We start from the raw sequence: 21630 nt of genomic DNA, 5'->3' as shown, positions 1-21630 counted from the left end.
CTTTTAATAAACCTTTTGATAACTTATTATGGTTTTGACTGCATTTTCTTAGTATGAATACACCAATGATAACAGAGATGTAGCCCTGTTATTACAAGCGACAGGATAATTATATATATATATATAATATGTGTGTGTGTGTGTTTTCTATGTAAATTTGCTTTTTTCCAAAATAAAGGGAAATTTGAGCATAATCTTAATTTTTTAATGTTACACTAACAGCTCAGTTGCAGCTCTAAAGTAAACTGTCATTTTTTTATTATTATTTTTAATGCTGTTTCCTGGTTTTGAACTAAATTCTTTAAAAAGTTTCAAACATATATTGAAATACAATTAAATATTGTTCAATATAGATTTTTAAAAGGAAAATTTAAACATCTTTATTTAAAGCATGATAAGAATAAATTCACTCTTAGACTTAAGCTTTTTATTCAAAGCATATCTGATATTAAACAAATTCTATGAAAAAAAAAATATATATATATATATATATTTGTAATGTGTGTTAGTGTAAAGAGATATCCTCTAAATCAGCATTCTTTTTGAAAAGGCTGTAATGTAATTACCAAAAGTATGTAATTACCAAAAAATATAAAAATATTTTATATGAATAAAATAATTGGAAATAACTCATTCTCAATTGAAAAGGATTTAGAAAGCAACAAAAGTTTCGACAGGAAAAAAGAAATAAAATGAAAATTTTCGTCCAACTGACCTATTTTCTCCCATTTGGATACCTTAATTGATGTATGACCTCTTAACCAGATATGATCTTAATTCAAGAGCTTAGTGCAGTGTTTCCCAAACTTATGACTTTTACGTACCCCTTCTAAATTTTTAGTAAGGCTGTGTACCACTAATAAGAAATTAATGTATTTTTTACTATAAAAAATTTCACAAAAGTTAAAAATCAAATTTGGCTGTTGGCACCACTAATTATTAACTGTTAACTCTGCAAAAAATAATCGAAAGAAAAGTACGTAATCGTAAATTTTCATGGCTAGCTTTGTTTTTAAATATAAATTTTTGAAATTTTCGTTTGTTGATATTCCGTATAAGAATGCGTACCCCCGCTAAATTGTTGCCGTACCCCTGGGGGTACGCATACCACACTTTGGGAAACACTGGCTTAGTGGAAGAAGGTACTCTGAGACGTTCTGAATCAGTTTTTTAAATTTGTTACATTCAATAAATTTTTGCTATGCCATTTTCAATAATTCTTTTAAATGGGGAAAAATTTCTTTGAACCGCTTCATGTTCTTGCTATACGTTATGATACTATTGCTAATTTAATGAAAATGTTGTTAATAATTTTCAAAGAAGCTATACATAAATGTTACTTTTTTTGTTTATGACGCCCCTATCCCCTTTATTATACTATTACATAAAAGTATGTTTATAGTTTAATAACTAAACACACATCATTGATAATGTTTCAAATTTTATTTTTCATCTTTGTGTTTAAATTATAATATAATACCTGAATCCATTTTGTGTCTTCTAGTATATTTAGAAAGTATGTTTAAAAATTAGAGAAATTTTTAAAGATTCTAAAATATATCGTATGATTGATTTCTACACTCCAAAACCTTCACTGGTTGTATAAAAAAAAAATTTAGGATCTTTATCAAGAAAATAATCCTTTAAAAGTCTTAGTTAAATCAGGTTTTATATTCTCTTTAACATTAAACTACCCAAGCTTATAAGAATTTCTTTAATATTTAACTTGCTATAAACAAATTCCATCTTATTGAAATTTTTTAATTTAAATATATATATATGCAAAAAAATTATGAAATGGAAGACTAATAAAAAAAATTTATTTTAGTGGAAATGCTGTGGTGTAGATGGACCTCAAGATTATACTAATGTCGGAATAACCATACCAAAGAGCTGCTGCGAGCCTGGTACTGATACTTGCCAACAACCTTTCATCAAAGTAAGACTTGTATTTTTCTTCTGTTGAGTTACTTTTTTATTTATATTTCTGTTCAAAATAATTTGAAATTGCTATTAAACTGCATAATGCTCATTATATTGTATTAAATATTAGACTTCAATATTTTGACAAATGATCTTTTAGTCTCTGGTTTCGACAAAGCTACCCTGACATAAAAAGATAGGTTTAATGCACACCTTGGAGTTTTTTCAATAATGGAAAAATGACAAAAAATACTCACTCACTATTAAAGGAATTAATTTTATTAGCAACTAATTCTTATCAAAACAGAAAGACCTTAGAAATTTTGAATCAAACTGATGAAGTGAAAGAAAGTAATCAAGATGAAAAATTAGTTGAATCAAACTGATGAAGTGAAAGAAAGTAATAAAGATGAAAAATTAGAAGTGAATCATCTGCCATATTAGTCTAGTCTTAAATTATATAAAGCGAATTTTTAAACTAATCAACTTAACTGTTGTGATTCATTGCCTAATTTTTTTTTAAAAAATATATGGGTTACTTAGTCTATAATCATTTAAAGTCAAATTTGAAAATTATCCTATGTTTAGTAATATATTAAATTTTATGTGCCTTTTTATGGTTATTTTCGAGAAATTTTAAATCACTCAACTCAAAAGCATTGTTTTTGACTTTTATTATAAAGTTTCTGCATATCTAGGGTAGTTTCAAGTTAATGTTCAACATTACTTTTGTTATGTGTCAGTGGTGTACAACACATCAAGATTTGAGGGTGCACAATCCAGAATTAATACACTATATGATAGGGGTGCACCACTTGTGGCCCACTAACTCTTTATGTGTGGCCTGCAGTGGCACCTGGAAATACTAAAAATGTGATTCATTTTTATTTTTGGAAAATAAGAAAATAAAATTGGAAAGTTGTGCATATAAGTTATTGACATGTCAAATATACAAAGTAGTTTTTGCATCTTTTTTTGTTGTTAGTTATTGCTACTAAGTTTCTGACATTTCAAAAGACTCAGTATTTTTAATGTGACAAATGTGTGATTCAATAATTTTGAATATTAATAATCACTTGTTCATTTATAATTAATCCATCAATTTCAATTGTTTCGTATTTTCGGAGAGTTTCCACATGTTTTTGATATTTTGTTCTACATGTTTTCTAATATTCTGTAATGTAAAATACAGTGTTAAGATTTAATATTCATAAGATCTTTTATAAATCACTAAATATAAATGTTCACAAGTTAAATATACTGAACTAATACCAACTGCATGTTTTATTGTAGTTTGGCTATAATGCGTTTTATTTTAAATCGTTTTATACCCCATACAATTTCTATAATTAAAATCTTTAATTTGCTTTTGTGTTGTTCAATAAAATATTGATCTATTTTTTTTATTTTTTCTTACTTTCATTCCAGAACATGACGGTTAATTTATTTTAAAATACACTTGTTTTAATTAATGTGCAGTCTTTTTCCTCAATCTTTTTTTTTTTTTTTCTTCATCGATAATAAGGAGGAAATATACTTTAAATTTGAAGATAATCAGCTTGGTTTTCTTCAGTTTTGAATGAATTTTTATATTTAAAAGAATTTGATTTGATGGAAATATATTACAAAGTTGACTGATAAAAGGAATTATCTAAAATACTGAAGTTTACACTAAAATAATTATAATTTCTGTCAACGTGTCTAAATATTAGGGTACTCAGTCCTTCATTTAAAAAGTTGTAAACCCCTACATATATGAATTACAATAAACAAAAAATTAATTCTTTTATAAGATATTTATTTCATTTTGCAAATAAAATTAACTTTTAAATAAATTTTGAATATAATTATTGTAAGATAGTTGGTTAATTTCTCGCATCAAGATAAATTTCATTTCAGGGTGGCAAGTTAGTAAATACATACAATGTTCAAATTTACTACTATTTCTAGATTTTATCTTTTCATCCCAATTAATTCTTTATTAATTAATATTTAAATTAAAGTAAAATAAATGATTGTAAATACCCAAATGTCTCTTCATATATTTCTTGTCTCATATTACAATTTTAAAAATATTTATGTTATGTATAAGATAGGGCGCATTTGTTAATCTTGCAGGGTGGTGCACCAAAGTCTAAGTTTCAGGGATGAGATTCTTCCGCGGATTCGCAGATTTCCGCTTTTTCTCAGATTTTTCCATTTTTCCCGCTAATTTCCGCTGAAATTTTTTTTTGCGCAAGTTAAAATATTTTATGAGGAATTTAATTTTTCGCAGAGCGAAATTATTTAAGTCCTCATTCCTCCCTCTGAAGTTTCTCTAAAAATCATTTCCTTCGGATAAAACTGGTTGACCTTTATACAGGGATGAGATTTTTTTCGCCTTTGTCTCTCGAATTTCAGCCTTTTTATCAAAAACTCAGATTCTCTAAAAGTATTGTTTTTTTATTTTTATTTTATTATTTTTTTTATTTTATTTATTTATTTATAAATATCCCGTTTTTTTAAAAGAAAAAAAATTCAGTCGTTGATGTTAAATAATTATATTTATTTACGATTTTCAAAGAAAAACAGAAAATTCAAGCTACGTCCTAGCTGCTAACCCTTCCACATGTTTACTTATATTAGCTATTTTCTCCGATTTCACTGACAGAAAATAAGATTTTCCGTATTTTTTATCCGTCGGCGGGATAGCTCGTATTTTGTAAATTTTTATTTATTGCGTAAACAAAAAACAATTCAAACAATCCTTTTAGAAATCCCAAGTCCCGACTCTGCAAATATCTCGAATTTTTTTTCACGTGATTTTAATATCAATCATCGATTTTCGTATTTACCTGATTTAAAAGTTGCGCATTGCAATTCTTATTTACGCTTTTTAAATATCATACATTATGACTCGTATTTACGAGATTTAAAAATCTAATATGTAGCGACCCGAGCTTAAAATCCAATGTTGTGATTCGTTTTTGCGGTTGTAATATCGCGCGATTTTAAAATTATGCATCTTGATCTAAAAATTACGCATCATGATTTGTATTTTCTCATTTTTTAAATCCGATGTAGAGTTTTATATGCACGTGATTTAAAAGCCGCATATCGGGATTTATAATCACATGGATTACAAGTTTAAACAAAAATTAGACAAAAAAAGTGCGATTTATATATATTTATATATATATTCTTGGATTTCCTCTTTTTTACTTTCTGACTACTCTCATCTCTGAAGTTTGCCACTGGTATCTATATATTGAATATCGCCATATACATAGTTACCAACTTTTATACATTTTGTGTGAAATGATATTTTTGCATTTTAAATTGGTTGTAAAATTTCTATTTTTCTTGGATTTCTAAATTTTATTTAAAATTATTATAACCACCTCTCTATGCAAATGTATTAGGCAGTGTTTTCATCGCAGAAAAAAAAAATGGGTGAGAATTTCTCAAAAACGGGGTGAGATTTCAAAAAGTTAAGTGAAATATCTAAAAAAAAATTTAAAAAAGCACAAAGAGACTTGAAAAAAAATCATTTCTTTAATTATAATACATTTTTAACATCTTCTAATTTTTAAAGCGTTGAATATTTTTTTTGCATCATCATATGGAAAATGTTTTACATCTACTTTTTTATCAGCTATTCTCATTAGGTTGCTCAAATGCGTATTTGTTTCGTTTTGATCGTTTCTACCCACATTTGTTTCATTTTCATTTGTCTGTTTCGGAGTAGAAGATATTGGCTTTACAAGGTATTTGTCCATCTTACATTAACGAGCAAAAAATTTGAACATCTTACATGAAGAAACCTTACCTATGGTAAACACCTGTTTGCAGAGAAATGCGTTCTGAAAGAGGTTCCGTGGTTCCGAAGGATGGTGTTCTGTTGTTCTTAAAGGTTCTGTACAATACTGGTAAATAGGGAAGCTAGTTATGGAGGAGATGTTGAAAATAATGAAAGATCCAGGAAGAAAAGTGAAACGGGTTTAATTTTAAATGGCACAATGAGTATTTTTTTTCAAAATGCAAGAAATTTTTTGAATTTCGCGAATTTTGAAATTGTTTTATAGAATGCGTGAATTTCTCGCGGTAATAATTTTTTAATGCGAGAAAGGAAAAAAATATGAGGTTCTCGCGCTGTACTGAAAACACTGTATTAGTATTTATAAAAGTGCAATTATGCAGTGTTCTTTTTGAATTTCGAGCCAAATAACAGATATTTTTGTTTTCAATTGTAATTCAATTTTCAATTTCCTACCACTAGAAAAAATCATATCCGGGGGGAACTAAAGGTTGGCTCTGTAGTTATTTTTCTTGTGAAATATATTGAATAAAAAAGCTTGAAAAAGAATTGGTCCCCTTTTCTCTAAATGATGGTCCCTACATTTTTTTTTTAAACTAGCAGGTTTTTTTATTTTTACTTGTATTTCTGAAATCTTTTAAATACCAAGGCGATAAACGTCAACCATTGTGTTACATTTTAATTTTCTTAGAAGTTCAGCAACTGAATTTTATTTTCTTGGTCGTTTTTTTTAGGGCTGCTTCCCACAAATGCTTGAAAAAGTGAAAGGTGCTATTACTGTTATTGGTGGTGTTGCTGTTGGTCTTGCTGTAGTTGAGGTAAGTAATTTGACCTTTAAAAAAAACTTATTAATGTGGTTACATAGTGGCAGAGAACAATATGCGACTAAGTACGAGATTGAATTAAAACTATGATTGAACAGCATTCTTTTTTAAAATTGAAAACCCTTCTTAACTTACAGAATAACTTTCTTTATTTAAAATCTAGTGAAATTTTGACTTTAAATATTATGCATGCAAAACATAACAAACAAAAAAAAGTGGAGACATGTATTGAAATGAATGTGTTTTTATGATTTTAAGATTACCTTTTTTTTGATTTATTGATAACATTCTTAATTTTTTTTACCAACACAAGAATGACTTTTTTCCTGTTCTATTTCGATTCTTAAATAGAAGTCTTCAAAAAAAAAAAAANAAAAAAAAAAAAAAAAAAAAAAAAAAAAAAAAAAAAAAAAATGAATAACAAATTACATCTTGTAAAAGTCAGTTTCCAATCATATGCAAGTTAAATTTATTTATTGAATCAAAAGTTTTAACAAAATTTTTGACCTTCCTACCATCTGAAAAATAAGACCTCAGAAAGTTCTTAAAAACTAAGAACAGATTTTTTCTCAGATTAAAGATTTTTAATAAATTTTCTGAAGTTTTTAAGTTGTTGACAATTACACAATGATAGGTAATGTTAATTTTATCAAATTTTCATATTTAAATTACTAGTTTTAATTTAAAAAAAAAACTCAAATCTTTTTTTTTAAATTTTATTTTATTTTTTTATTAGTAATGCATATAAATTCTTTCAGTAAAAGTTTGAGTTTTGCATGATGAATATTTAATGTAATGTATTTTTGTCATGGCATTCCACAAAGCAACATTTAAACAAAAATATAATTTGATATAGTTTGCACACAAAATATATTTTTAATAGTTTATTAAATTTAAAATTTTTATTTCACCCATATTTCATTTTTTTTCGCCATCTTATTTTTAGTGTGAAGTTTATGCATGTTAAAAGTTACTATATTAAAATAGGTTACAATATTAAAAGCAGCTTTTAAATAAAAATATTACTAGTTGAGTTGATAGAGTTAAAGCACACAAAATATAATAATTATTTATTAAACTTAAAATTTTTATTTTATGTGATTCCTTTTTTTATATTTCACTATCTCCTGTTAGTGTAAAGTTTGTTAGTTTATAATTATTTTATTAAAATTTTGTCTCTATTTTAAATTGACTACAACATAACATGTTTTATGTATATTTATGTATATTATTAGACACTATGTATGTGTAAATATGTTTATATATATTAAATACATGCATACAAATCATCTTAAAAACTTGAGATAAATACCAGAAAGCTTGAATCCTATTTTTATGAAATTAATAATTTATTTTTTTGTTTAGCTTCTGGGATGCATGTTTGCTTGGTGCTTGGCATCTGCAATCAAACGAGACTACGAAGGAGTTTAATTTGTGCACTCAACTGTTCATGAAACACCATGTTCTTAAATTCGTCCGTTTGAGATGATTTTCATTCTGAGCACATAAGAATTCATTTATATACTGTTATGTTTTTTTAATTTTTTTTTAAATATTTGTATTTGTAAATTTTTGAAATAGTGGGTGCTTTTGTATTCTGCTATCGAACACTTTTAGTGAATTACTTAATAGATAATTCAAAGATGCTCTCTAAATCAAGGGATGTGCATTATTTTTATAATTTTTTATCAATGAAAATTTTGAAATTCTTTTTATGTAATATTAATTTTTGAATTATTTACTGTAATCTAAATCATTAACTGGATCTAAATTGACTAAATCTCAATTAAATCCAATTTTGTATCGGATCCTAAATAACATTCCTAATCACTGATAAAGTATGTGCCTTAGATATCCGTTATTATTAAAGTATTATTTTCGAAATATACAAAATTTATTTAAAAAATGTCTACACATTGTTTTCTTTTTATGAAATACTTATGTTTTTTTTTTTAAACTTTTATTTAATTATATGCCAAATAGCTTGTAATTAGAATATTTTGATATTTGAATTATATCTATGTGTGCCAATATTATACTACTCTATATAAGCCCTCCAATATTTTATTTCTAGTTTAAAGATTAATTCTTAGATTTGATTAAGTAGCTTCATTTAAATTCATAACTTTAAAAAAAATTTCTTTTAAATTATTAATCAAATTTTAAACTATTTTGAACTGTATACTTGTTATTAAGCACAAGTCTGCTTTCTTGTTATAAACATTCCAGTTTTCTTTATTATTAATTAATGCTATTAAACTTAAGCATTTCGCTTTATAGTGGCTTTATTTTTCATCATGCAATATTATTTGGTCTAATACTGTTTCTGTATCAGTAATCATTGTATATAAATCCTTGTACTTACCAGTGTAAAAAGTTATGAAGTCTGTGTATTAATAAAACTTTTAATGTTTGACTGATGTTCTATTTTTTTTATGAAAATTTTGGAAATATTGACTTCACTATAAAATTAATATTCAATAATATTAGCTATTAATAATCTTGAATATCAATATAAAGTTGAAAATCTGGGATGGTGAGGTCATTAAAAAGTTAAGTTTTAATTTTTGCAGGGTTGCCACAGGTGACTAAAATGCAACTATTTTTGGCATGAGGAGACTTTGGCAACTTTTTTTTTTGCCTGAAAAGGCTAAAAAAGCAACTATTTACAGGAAAAGGAGACTTTTCTGTACTCCGAGCGATGTTTTATATTATTATTATTTTTTGAAAAGCAGAAATTGAGTGAAAAATATGCACCCCACAAGATAGTTTCTGAACACACTGAACTTTTTTTTCTTAAAAAATAAAAAATGTTGAAAATTTTGAATTGCAAATTTGAGTCTTCACTGTTTAATTCGTTCAATCTACACAGACTCCATTGCAAGTCTATTTCATTTCTTGAACGCCTTTTCAATGATTATTGCTACGAAATTCCGCACGATTTTAAATTTTTTTTATTTAATACGTTATTACGATGCGTGAATTTTGAATATGAGCAATCACTTTTCATATATATATATATATATAAACATTTACCTTTATATAAAAATTATCATATTTGCCACCAACTTGGCTGAATGGATCATGGTATATGACAAGTCATTAACGAAATTTTAGTCATATTTTTGATGAATTTTTGTTCTTATTTAGGCAACTATTTTCCTAGTTTTTGGCTACTAAAAGCAATTATTTTGTTCATTTTTTTTCTGTGGCAACCCTGTTTTTGGCAATTTCGACCTTTTGTTGCCTTCCTTTTATTTTTTTGTTAATTTGCTTTTCTATTTAAAAGCAATTAGAAAGACAAATAATTTACTTTCTCTTGTCAGCAATAATAAGGAAATTCAGAACTTTTTACCTCTTGGTGCTTACGTAATATTTGAATACCTCATCTGATGTGTAACTTGTCTTTACTGTGAATAATTAAATCCAGGAGATTTTGTGTTCAAGTAACAAGAATCTTGCTGATTTGTTTTGGGGATTGAGAATTAATGCAATGCTCTAATCAGTTTACTTTAATGTCTATTTGATTTTGGAGTTTTATTAATATTTCAAAACAATTGTTATGCTATTAGCATTGTTTAAATATTACTGATAAAATAAAAGCTAAAAACCATTAATGTTTTTTTCTTAAATTTTTGAGAAAATTCCTTTTTTTCTTAAAGAAATCTTAATTTAAATCTATTTACAAATTTAATAAAAGCTCGAAAGTAATAATATCTATTGTAAATAAGGGACAGCTCTAATATTATGTAACCACCCCGCTTTAGGGTAGCTTATTTTTGTTGATGAGGCTGTGGGAGACTGAGTAGGAGCAATGTTTTTGAAAGCATTAAAATCCCCATAGTTGTAAAATTTTCTTAATTTTAAGTATTGTAATAAAAAATTGCTTGTGGAAAATTGGAGATGAAAATTAAGTGAATTTTTTTCTCTCCAAGAGTTACGGATGTCTAGTTTAAAACACACAAGTATGATAAAACTCAAAAGATTCCTAGAATATTTTACTCGAGCTTTTATAAAATTAATGTCTTAAAACATAAAAATTTTTTATGCTAAGTTACATCTTTTATTTGAATTGAATCTCAAAATTTGATGACTACAATCAAAGTAAAAATCGAGGGAGGGGGCTGTTTTTTCTTTTTGGTACTTGCGGATGAGGATGGTTGCCCAAAATATGCTTGCATATATTTAATCAGCCCCAATAATGTAAACAATTGCCTCCAATCTGCAAACACATCAGATTTGCATTCAATTATCAAATGTTTTTTGATGTTCCTAAAATTGATAGAACGCCTTCAGTTTTGTCAATGAGCAAATTCTTACATCTTAAAAATTTCTGTTCAACATCAGCGCTTGATCTGGGTCCAGAACTGTTTGAGACTACGCTGGTCATAATTTAAAATCAAATTTACATGTTTACGTGCAAAATGCTTTTGAAATATTTATATCATAAGTTTATTTAAGATTATACGTTAGTAAATTTGGGCTTATATTTATTTTAAATTTTTTAGTCTTAATTCTAATAGAGGATTATTAAGAAAAACACTAAAAAATTGTAGGCCTTCTGATAAATCGGGTACTGCCCTTAGTATTGAAGTATATTTTATATCACAAATTCACTTAATAGAAAGTTCTTTTATTTCAAAGGTGTTTCTTTTTCTCCTGCTAACATGTTTGAAAGTGTATGTGTGCAAGCCAAAAATATTCTGAAACTTACTGTTATTAAGTAATATTAGCCTTCTTTTCTTTCCTTTCGCCTTGCACAGGTTTTGAATTGCTGCGACAGAAAAAATCTTTTAACACGAAAATTTATTCAAAATTTACAATAATTTGTAAAGAAAAAAAGTAATGCTCTTAAATAAACATTGTCATTCAAAGTGTAGTATAAAAAAATTAATAAATCTCTATAAAGGTAAAAATACAAAATAATGCATAATGTAATACTTGCACTGATTATAATGCAAAAAAGGTAATTTTTTATAAGAGCGAGAGGAATTGTTATTTGAAACTTGAAATGCCTAATAAAAGATTTTTAAATTTTCAAAACTAAGATAATTTATAACAGAAAATCGCATAAAACTACAATGATTGATGCAGAATAAATCTGGTGAAACAGCAAGCATCGTTTTACAGGTGCCTCTACTGTGCGACAACGAGTAAAATATTTCAGTTTTCAAAAACGAATACTATATTCACTTTGAAAAAATAAATATACTGGCTGTCTTACCGGTATTCTAGAATGCATTTTAAAGTAAAAATTGGCTGGAGACCCCTCTAATAGAGAATCGCTTGTTTTTATAGCCATGAGAAAACCATTTCTGCGAATTTAAATAAAGGCAGGGAGGGGGGGGGGGCAACTGCCCCCTTGTCGGGACGGACTTAAAAATCGTCGGGAAAATTCTGCTGTCTTGCTAAAACAATTATATTCTTAAAAAAAAAATCACGTTTTTTTATTTTTTTAAATTGAGAATTGATTTAAAACCTAACGACGAGAATGTTTACATTTTACCACCAACTTCCAGTTAGACATCTTTTTCTCATAAGATTTTGTGGGTCATATCTTTTGTTTGTATCCATATGGTAAGTTATTCAACACCCCTGAGGGATAGGGCGAGACAAAAACATACCCCATCGTGCTCACGTGACTTCAGTTTTTCAGACAGACTACAGTGGGTGATCGGTTAACGAACAGATCTGTTAACGAACAAATCGGTTAACGAACACTTTCACGAAAGTTTTTTGCGTTCGGATAACGAACACTTTCAAAAAAGATTTTTTGAGTTCGGACAACGAACGGATAATGAACAAACGAATTCTAACGAACACTTCTCGGCCTGAAGAGAACTTAATATTAAGCATTTGTTATCATTTTGCATACAAAATAAGATCACTGAAAGGGGAAATGTTTAAAGCATGCTTAGTATATTGATAATTACTAAATTAAACTTGAATTAACAATGAATTTAAAGGTCATTCAATAATTATTATTATGAGGAGCTGAAGGAGTAACGAAAATCACATCTGCGACGCAAAGAAGTGCCATCCATGATAAAATGGAGAGGTTGATTTTAGTTTGGATAAATGAACTGGAAATGAAACGAGATGTAACTAGTATGCCTATCATTCAAGAGAAGGCTGGAGAAATTTTTGAGAAATTGAAAGAACAAACTTCAGGTTCGTCATCCGAGGAGTTAGAATTCAAGGCGCTCACCGGCTGGTTTACAAAGTTTAAAAGAAGGTCTGGAATTAAACATGTATTAATGCGTGGTGAGTCTGCTAGTGCAGATAAAGAAGCAGCTGAGAAGTACTGTCTCAAATTTCAAGAATTCATTGAAGTGGAAGGGTATCGTCCACAACAAATATTTAATTGTGATGAAACTGATATGTTTTGGAAGCGCATGCCGATCCGTACCTACATCACGAAAGATGAGAAAAGTGTTCCTGGGCATAAATCAATGAAAGACCGATTGACGTTACTTTTGGGAGCTAACGCTAGTGGTGATATGAAGCTTAAACCACTTCTCGTTTACCACTCTGAGAATCCCAGAGCATTAAAAACAAATTCCATAATTAAGAGCAAATTGCCAGTGATGTGGAGATCGAATAAGAGGGCATGGGTCACGCAGTATCTTTTCAAAGAATGGCTATTTAAAGTTTGTGCCCCGAGCATCAAGGACTACCTTGATACCAATGACTTGCCGTTGAAAGCACTGCTGCTATTGGACAATGCCCCAGGACACCCAAAGGATCTTGAAGATAATTTGTTGACAGACTTTCCCTGGCTGACAGTTCAGGTTTTACCTCCGAATACGACTTCTTCAGCCGATGGATCAGGAGGTTATTGCGGCTTTCAAGAAATTGTACACTCACGCACTGTTTCGTCGGTGTTTTGGAGCAAGCTAATTCTCCTCAACAATGACTTTAAAAAAGTTTTGGAACGAAAAATTTGACATTCTTGAAGCTATTCGTATCATTAAAAAGGCGTAGTCAGAAGTCACACAGCGGCAGTTGATTTCTGCTTGGCGGAAGCTGTGTCCATCCTTCGTTCAAGGAGACGGAGGTGATCAGGGAGACACCCCTGAAATTATGGATGAATTTGACAACTGCTAGAGATCTGGAAGTGGAGGTGAACGAGGATGACATAGAAGAGCTCATAATGGGACATGAAGATGAACTGACGACAGAAGAACTCCAAGAAATTTTGAATGAAGAACACCAAGAAACACAGCGAAATGTGTCTCCTTCTGAACAAGAGGCAGACGAAAGAGGACCAATGCCGACATCTGCCATTAAAAATCTTTTGAAAAAGTGGGAGGATGTCAGAGCAATGATCTTAGAATGGCATCCAAACCAAGCTGATGTCAGTAGGGTTGGGGATCTTTACAACGATAATGCTATTAATTACTTCCGGAAAATCCTGAAAAAGAGAGAAAAGAAATCGACATTGGACATGTTCTTCAATGCCCCATAAGCAAAAAATTTAAAGGACTGATTAATATGTAAGACTATATGTATGTATTATTTTTAAAAAAACTTACTAAGAAATCATAAATTTTTTAAAATTTAATTTTTAGGGTCTCCAGAACGAATTTATCGATTTCACATAGAAGTCTATGGTGAATCGATGATCGGTTAACGAACAATTCGGATAGCGAACATAGTCTCGGAACGGATTATGTTCGTTAACCGATCACCCACTGTATATATAATACATGTACACTGAATCTTTTTAATTTGCTCTTAAATAGTGTATATATTTTTGTATAATAAATAATTTCTCATATATGAGTTAAAATAGACTTGTAATCCCCTATACCTACCATGTTGTCGCATGAACTACAATCATGACCTTAACAATTCTTTTTTTTAAAGTGTGCGGGCATAAAAAATAGTTTTTCTACTTATCAGGAAAATACAATTTTTTAATATTATAAAAAACAATTATGAATAACAAAATGGACAAACAAATTACGATTGTAATCCCTTTTTTCGTCGCGCAGGAAAAGTTCTCGTCAAGAAAATGTTTAAAAAAGAAAAAAAAAAAACGAGAAAAATAAGAATTAATTTTTTTACGCCAATTTTTATTATTATTATTATTAAAAGCACCGCTTTTTCCGAAATCGTGAGATGGGGGGATGACAAAACAACACCTTTGAATGGCATATAGTACGTTTACATTATAACGGAATTTATAATACCTCGTTTTAATTTTTCCATTGTTTTTTTCAACTTAAATAATAAATATTCTAGAGCCGATATGGCTTGTATGATTTAGCCCTCATTTACCATTGATGAGTCTTTGGTTCGAATCCCCAGGTTAATTAGTACACTGCTCTTGGTTTGCGCTTAACAACAATTTCGACATGTAATTCATTCAGTGACAGAGGAATCATGTCATGAGTGAGAATAATATTGCCCTCGAACTAATCATGAAATATGTTCCTGCCCCCCCCCCACTAATATAAGGGTGATTCTCACGAAACATGACAATTCGGACCAAAAAATTTCTTCAAATTTAAAGTCTTCAAAATAATCTAAAATTTTTTTGTATACTTCTTTAGCTACACTTATTAATATCTTATAGACAGCAGTGTAGTTTATTGACATTTGCTTGAGAAAAAAAATAAAATAGAAATTTGCCAAATCTTGAATGCCAGGAAAATGACATATTACCTTAGAAGTTTAAAAAACAGTCATTTTAAGTTAATAGTAAGTAACTCAACTTAAGCCTTTATGTTAGATGGACCGCAAATTACTTAAATTAATTCTTTTTATCCACTGTAGAAAGAAACAAAAAAATTTTTGTTGCTGATATGTACAGAATAAAATTGCGTATAATAATCAATCATTAAATAAATAAATAACTTTGATTACATCCAAGCATATTACAATCATACATAAAATTGGTATTAGGTTAATATTTGCTTTCCTTCTTTACAGTATTAGCAGTGAAAAGGAATTTCTGGTAACACTTCAATGTCCTGGCATTCATAAGCCAGGAAAATGACAAATTCGCCATTTTATAGTATATAACTTTACTTTAATTTAATATTTTGGCCGAAGACGTTTATATTCTGCAGAAAACAACAGTATTTCTTAAAATAACTCAGATAAATCTATGTAGTTTTTGTTATTAATGATTTCAAGAAGCCAGGAAAATGACAGGATAAAAATCACTCACCTTGAAAAATTTTTTGAAATAGATTTTGAGCCAGAAAATTGGATTTTTATTCATGCAACAAGACATGCTCAGATAGGAGGGTATCTAATCAATCTATTTACATAAGATATTGATTCCTGGCGCAATCTATTTTGGTTATAAATCACTAAATAAAAGTTGCCAGAAATGTATGGGAAGTTTTGAAGTTAGTTATTATTGGAAATATTGTTTGGGACACGCCAGAAAAATGACATTTTGATATTCAATTAAATTTTTTAAGTATACAAAACAGTCAATGCTAGTGCAAAGTCATTTTGAAATGCTAACAGCAATGCTATTTACTAATTTTTTTTTTAAAAAAAAGTTCTTTTAGTATTATAGTATTAGATCTTGGAGCAAGGGACAGTGAATTGTCATGTTTCGTGAGAATCATCCATAAATCAAATGTAAGCTTGTTACAATTCTGATGTTCTCCATGAAATTGAAATTGTCCTAAAACTTTTACAAGGACTTCCTTAGTACTCTAAGTTCGGTTCAAAATTGCAAAACTACAGGTTTTGACATTAAAAACAAAGAAAAAAAATCATCTGCATGAATTAATACCAGTTCTGAAATAAAGTAAATATCTTAAGTCTTGCAGCAAATCTGATCTTTTTCAATTTTTGGTTATTTACTTACTTATTTTAGGTAAAGTGTAAATTTTATTGTAATGTAACGTAAATGTTTGTAGATTGACGATTAATGCTTGTTCAAATCAATGTGTTTTTAAACTTTAAAAAAAAATGCATTAAAATTAAAAATACTCAATTCAAATAAAAAATAAGGAAAATAAAAATTGCAAATTTTTTTCCAAAATTTTTTCACAGCATATATAATTAGTTTAGCATAATTTTATCACACTTTCCATAGGTGCAAATATTTATTCTTTAAATCAAACCTTCATTTCATCTTTTTGTAAATTTCAACTTTAGTATGCTTGGTATATTGCTGAAAGTCTGATACCTCAAAATATTAATATTTAAGCTACAAATTTTTTTTTTATAACGAGTTAACAAAAATATTGGGTAACGAGGCAAAACTTTGTTTGAGGAAAATACATTTTTTCTGTTATTTAAATTAACAAAGTTATACGAAAGAGAACAAAACGTTTTCATTTATGTCCGATATGGAACGAGAACTTCATCCTTCATCTCACCTTATTTTCTACTACCAATCTTAATTCTTTAAGAGCATATACACCGAATAGCCATTACATTATGACCACCCTGCTAGTAACATGTAGGACCACCTTTAGCCCTCAAAACTGCTAGCACCCGCCGTGGCATTGATTCCACAAGGTGCTGATAGGTAGTCTGAGGTATCTAGTAGTACCAAGCGATCACATATTGGTCCTGCAATTCCCTCACATTGCGAGGGGGTAGCGTGGCAGCACGAATTTGGTTTTCCAAGTAGGACCACAAATGCTCTATTGGATTAAGGTCAGGTGAATTTGGGGGCAAGACATGACTTGAGAGTCACTGGAAAGTTCCTCGACGATTTGACCATGGTGCATTATCCTGTTGGTAAACACCATCCCCCGCAGGAAAAACTGTTGCCATGAATGGGTGAAAATGGTCTGCAACTATGTTCAAGTAGCTCAGAGACGTCAGGGATTGTTCTATGAGGATTATGGGTCCTAGTGTCCCGGGCGAGAAACCATGAAAACCTGGGCGAGCCCATTGTTATAGATGGAGAGTGGTCATAATGTAATGGCTCTTCGGTGTATATGAGGATAACCACCAGCTAAATTATCCTCCTATATAAACATTAAAATATCTTATACTGTTATTAGGAATATTGTCATATACTTCAAATGAATGTACAGTGCGCAAAAAATAAACGAACCCACCTGAATAACTTTTGATCTATTGATCCGGTCTTAATGTTCTATGATCATTCTTAATGGTTCGAGAGGGTGATGTCAAAATTAATTACTTAGTGCAAATGATATTTTAAATTAGGAAATTATACCAAATGCGCTTTCACTGATTAAACATACCTTTTTTTCCAACGGATTCGGATTTCTGACCCCAAAAATATAGGGAGTAGCTGCTATCTGGAAATACGGTCCTAATAGTTTGGTATGGAGCGCGATTTAAAGTTTGGACCCCTTAATGTTAACTTTACTTTTTTCCTATTTCACTATATACCAATATTTTTTCAAGCGAATTGAAAAATTTATGTATACAATTATAAAATTCCTTTCTCTAAAAATAATTTCATGCAAAATATAGCTTTTAGTAAATATTTATTATTTTATTTAATGATAGTCGAAAAACTTTTGCATTGTACGGTAAACAATTTTTATATCATTTGAAAGAATGCAAATTTAAATGGCAAAATACAAAATTTGAGTGAAATCGGCAAAATAGTTCTTGAGAAATAAGGAAAAAGTCGTATTTTTCTATTTTTAGCACTCCATCTCAATTTTTTGTATCTCTTTTTCTGTGATTTAAAGTTCGGAACTATAAAAACAAAAGTAATTTTATATCGTAGAGGAAAGAATGTTTCGAGTTCATATATGTTCTGTGGGGGGGGGGGGNGTTGTGGGGGGGGGGGAGGTGGAAAGTCAGCTTACAGCTCTGCAGAGAAAAGAAGGCAGACAAACAGCTACCATATGCATCTAATTTTTTAAAATGTAAGTCTGTCAATATTTTCTCGGACGCAAAAATAAAGTATTACAGACAGAAAAATTATTATAAATTTTAGCATGATTGTTTGAATTTATATTTCAAGCGAATGGACTAACTTTTTTTTTTTTCAAATGGAGAAATTATTATATATATTAATATTTTAAATTATATAATTATTATATAATTATTATTAATATTTTAGAATCCAGACAAAAAGGAAGTGAAATGAAGCATACACATTAAAGGTCGCAATATACAAACTACCTTTACTACAGTTAATTATAATAACAAAAAAAAATGCATCACCTATACCTAGGTTAATTACAACTAAGTGAAAATACTACTTTTAATAACAAAACTAAATTACATCAAAGATACCATGGTAAACAGAGCTTATTTTAAAATAAAAGGTATTCCTTTATTCCCGCTTTTAATATATTTTAGAATTCAGTCAAAAATAAAGTCAAAAAAGTGTACATATATTATGGGTCGCAATTTGCAAATTTTATTACTATTAATAATAAAAACAAAATGAATCAAATATACCAACGTTAAATACAGTTTAATTCAAAATACAGGATGTTACGTTATTCCCGCCATTTTTATACTTTAGCATCCAGTCAAAAATGAAGGGGGAAAAAAAGCATAAAGATTTGGGGTCGCAATTTACAAACTTCCTCTACAACTATTAATAATAATAACAACAAAATGCATGAAAGACACTCAGATTTAATGGAGCTTTATTCAAAATACAGGATTGCTATTTCCGCTCTTAATATACTTTATATAGAATCCAGTCAAAAATGCAGTAAAAAAAAGTACACACATAAGGGATCGCAATTCACAAACTACCACTACTACTATTGATAACAAAATGCATCAATGATACCGAGGTTAAATACAGCTTAATTAAAAATACTGGATTGTTATTTCCGCTCTTAAGATACTTATTGGCTGGTAGATTGTTGTTTGCGCATGGTTTGAAGCACGCGTGTTCAGATCACGTACACGTGGGGCTAGGCTGAAGAACGCCGTTGTGTCTGGTCTAGACCAGTGGTTCCCAACCTTTTGTGGACCATCGCCCCCCTCTTGGGGTTGGCTGACTCCTATCGCCCCTTTTTTTTTGCTCAAAAAACCATTTATTGTTGCTTGTGAGCAACCAAATACTGAAAATATGCCATGTTATTTGATTTTAATTTAAATTGTAATGCAAATAAGGAGGCACATTTATCCTGTCATTTTTATTAATTAAAAAAAAAAATTTGCATCTTTTTTTTTTCAAAAAGAAATGATATTTAAAACGGAATAATCAAAACAAAAGTGAATTTTTTTAAATTCATATTTTAATGTAATCAAGAAAAAGTAAAACGTGAACAACTAAAATTTGAGAAAAAAAATGAAGAGGGAGAAAGTACATTTTTACCACTTCAATGACTGCCCCGTGCTTGGTGTATTTCAAGTTAGAGCTTGAATGTCAGGTTTTATGCTCGTCAGATTTAAATGCGGGTCTCCTTTGAAGCAAATGTCCAACCTATCTCTTTGCTCTGTGAGCAGCTGGAAGACAGAACTAAATCCTCTCTCCACTAAATATGTTGACGGGAACGAGATGAAAAGCGGCTCAGTTTGTTTCCACAATTGTGGATAAGCGTCCATAAGCTTTACTCAAGCTAACTCGTAACCGTATTTTTTAAAGACGACTTAAGCCTCACAGCCATACTTCAAAACTAAAAACTCAGTTTACAAAGAGGAAGTGAGCTTATCCACAACTTCAAAAGAGAAAGGATCGAAAATCCAATCCAGAATTTCTAATTTCATCAAATCTTTAAATCTTGATTCCATAAATGATCAAGGTGATCAGTAAAAATTAAGATTTTATTTTCGAGAATCTCGATATCTGCCATTGAACACTTTTTAATAGTTGGAAATTGCATTAGCTATTTGCGACCAATGTTTGATTTGTAGATATCAAATTTGGCGATGAATGAAGATATGATTCCCTTTGCCTTGATAATGTTCATTTTATTTCCTTGAAGTTTTACGTTGATTTCCTTCATTTTTTCAGAACTATGAGTGAGGTACGCAGTTTCCAACTTGCGTTGCTTCAAACTCTTACTTAAAACAGGATCAGTGGTGTCGAGAAACTCAGTAACCGAATCCAGCAATTCGAAGAAACGGCTCAGTTTCCTTTTGAAAGCCATCTCACAGCTGTATGTAGGAGCAGGAATTCGAAATCTTCATCATTCTGATGGCAAAGTTCTCGGAACAAACGGTTATTAGGAGAATTAGCTTTTATTTTATTGATTCCAGAAATAACTAATTTTTCGCAGCCAAAAGTTGACGATGAATGACATTATGAATGGGGAGATAACTTCCAGTACTTCTTTTTTAAGGTGACCCAGAAACCCAGTATAACAACCAGACATGGTTAGAGCACCATCTGTTGCACAAGCACTTACATTTGTGAGGGGAATTTCTTTTACCTAAAAATAATCTTTGACCAATTTAAAAATCGACTATCCTTTTATATTTGTGTACAAAGTTCTTGGAAACAGCATTTCCTCGTCCTTACTCTCATTTATGAATCTCAAGTAAGCTAAAACAGCTCTGTTATCTATCACAGTTGATTCATCAATCTGCAACACAAATTTACCTTCTATCAGAAATGTGATGAGTTATGATTCATTGTCGGCGGCCATCTTATCAAACAGTATTATTGCTCGGAGGAACAGAGTGAGTTATCAGATTTCTGCCTGCGATACCAAAACGTATGACGAAAACGATCCTGCACTTGAATTTTTTTTAATTTTTAACTATCATAATTCTTTGTCTACGCCAGAACCATAGGTTTCATATATATTCTCAATTTCAATCTCAAATAGCTTTTATTATTAATATTATTAACAATTTTTAACTTTTGAGTACTCGTTGCCCCCTGATCGCCTCCCTACGGATTATCGCCCCCTTGAGAAGCTCTATCGCCGCCAGGTTGGGAACCACTGGTCTAGACTATGTAGCAACAGCACGAGGCGGTCAATGTCGTAGGCACAAATTCCTAGTGAATTTTTCATTGCTTTCAAAGTACGCGTGTTTCTATCGAGGTGGTCGTTTCTGTCGAGATACACGTGTGTCTTGGTCCTTGAAGATCCCTAATATCTCCTCTAAGTTTAGATCTCGTACGAAAGTCAAAGGGGTAGAGTGCAGGCTCGTCGCTACCCGATTCGAGAGGGGGGGGGGTGTTGAAGTTTATTTTGCCGACTG

The 21630-nt window shown here is 29.7% G+C and overlaps 2 protein-coding genes across 2 annotated transcripts in view; both read left to right on the top strand.

Moving 5' to 3' along the window:
* LOC107451396 (CD63 antigen) overlaps nucleotides 1-8959 on the top strand; it is a 21554-nt gene extending 12595 nt beyond the window's left edge. The window contains exons 5-7 of the mRNA XM_071183175.1: nucleotides 1829-1939; nucleotides 6454-6537; nucleotides 7909-8959. Of these exons, the coding sequence (XP_071039276.1) occupies nucleotides 1829-1939; nucleotides 6454-6537; nucleotides 7909-7974 (261 nt within the window). The 3' untranslated portion in view covers nucleotides 7975-8959. The remainder of the gene's footprint in view (nucleotides 1-1828; nucleotides 1940-6453; nucleotides 6538-7908) is intronic.
* A 3634-nt stretch (nucleotides 8960-12593) lies between these two features.
* On the top strand, nucleotides 12594-13490 carry LOC107451391 (tigger transposable element-derived protein 1-like). Its single transcript, XM_016067459.2, has one exon. It carries the CDS (start codon nucleotides 12594-12596, stop codon nucleotides 13488-13490), a length of 897 nt encoding a protein of 298 aa, XP_015922945.2.
* Nucleotides 13491-21630: the final 8140 nt, after the last annotated feature.

Source organism: Parasteatoda tepidariorum, chromosome 1 (genome assembly GCF_043381705.1).
Source record: "Parasteatoda tepidariorum isolate YZ-2023 chromosome 1, CAS_Ptep_4.0, whole genome shotgun sequence".
Lineage (NCBI taxonomy): Eukaryota > Metazoa > Arthropoda > Arachnida > Araneae > Theridiidae > Parasteatoda > Parasteatoda tepidariorum.
Note: the sequence above shows the minus strand (reverse complement) of the source record. Positions and strands in the feature narration are given on the sequence as shown.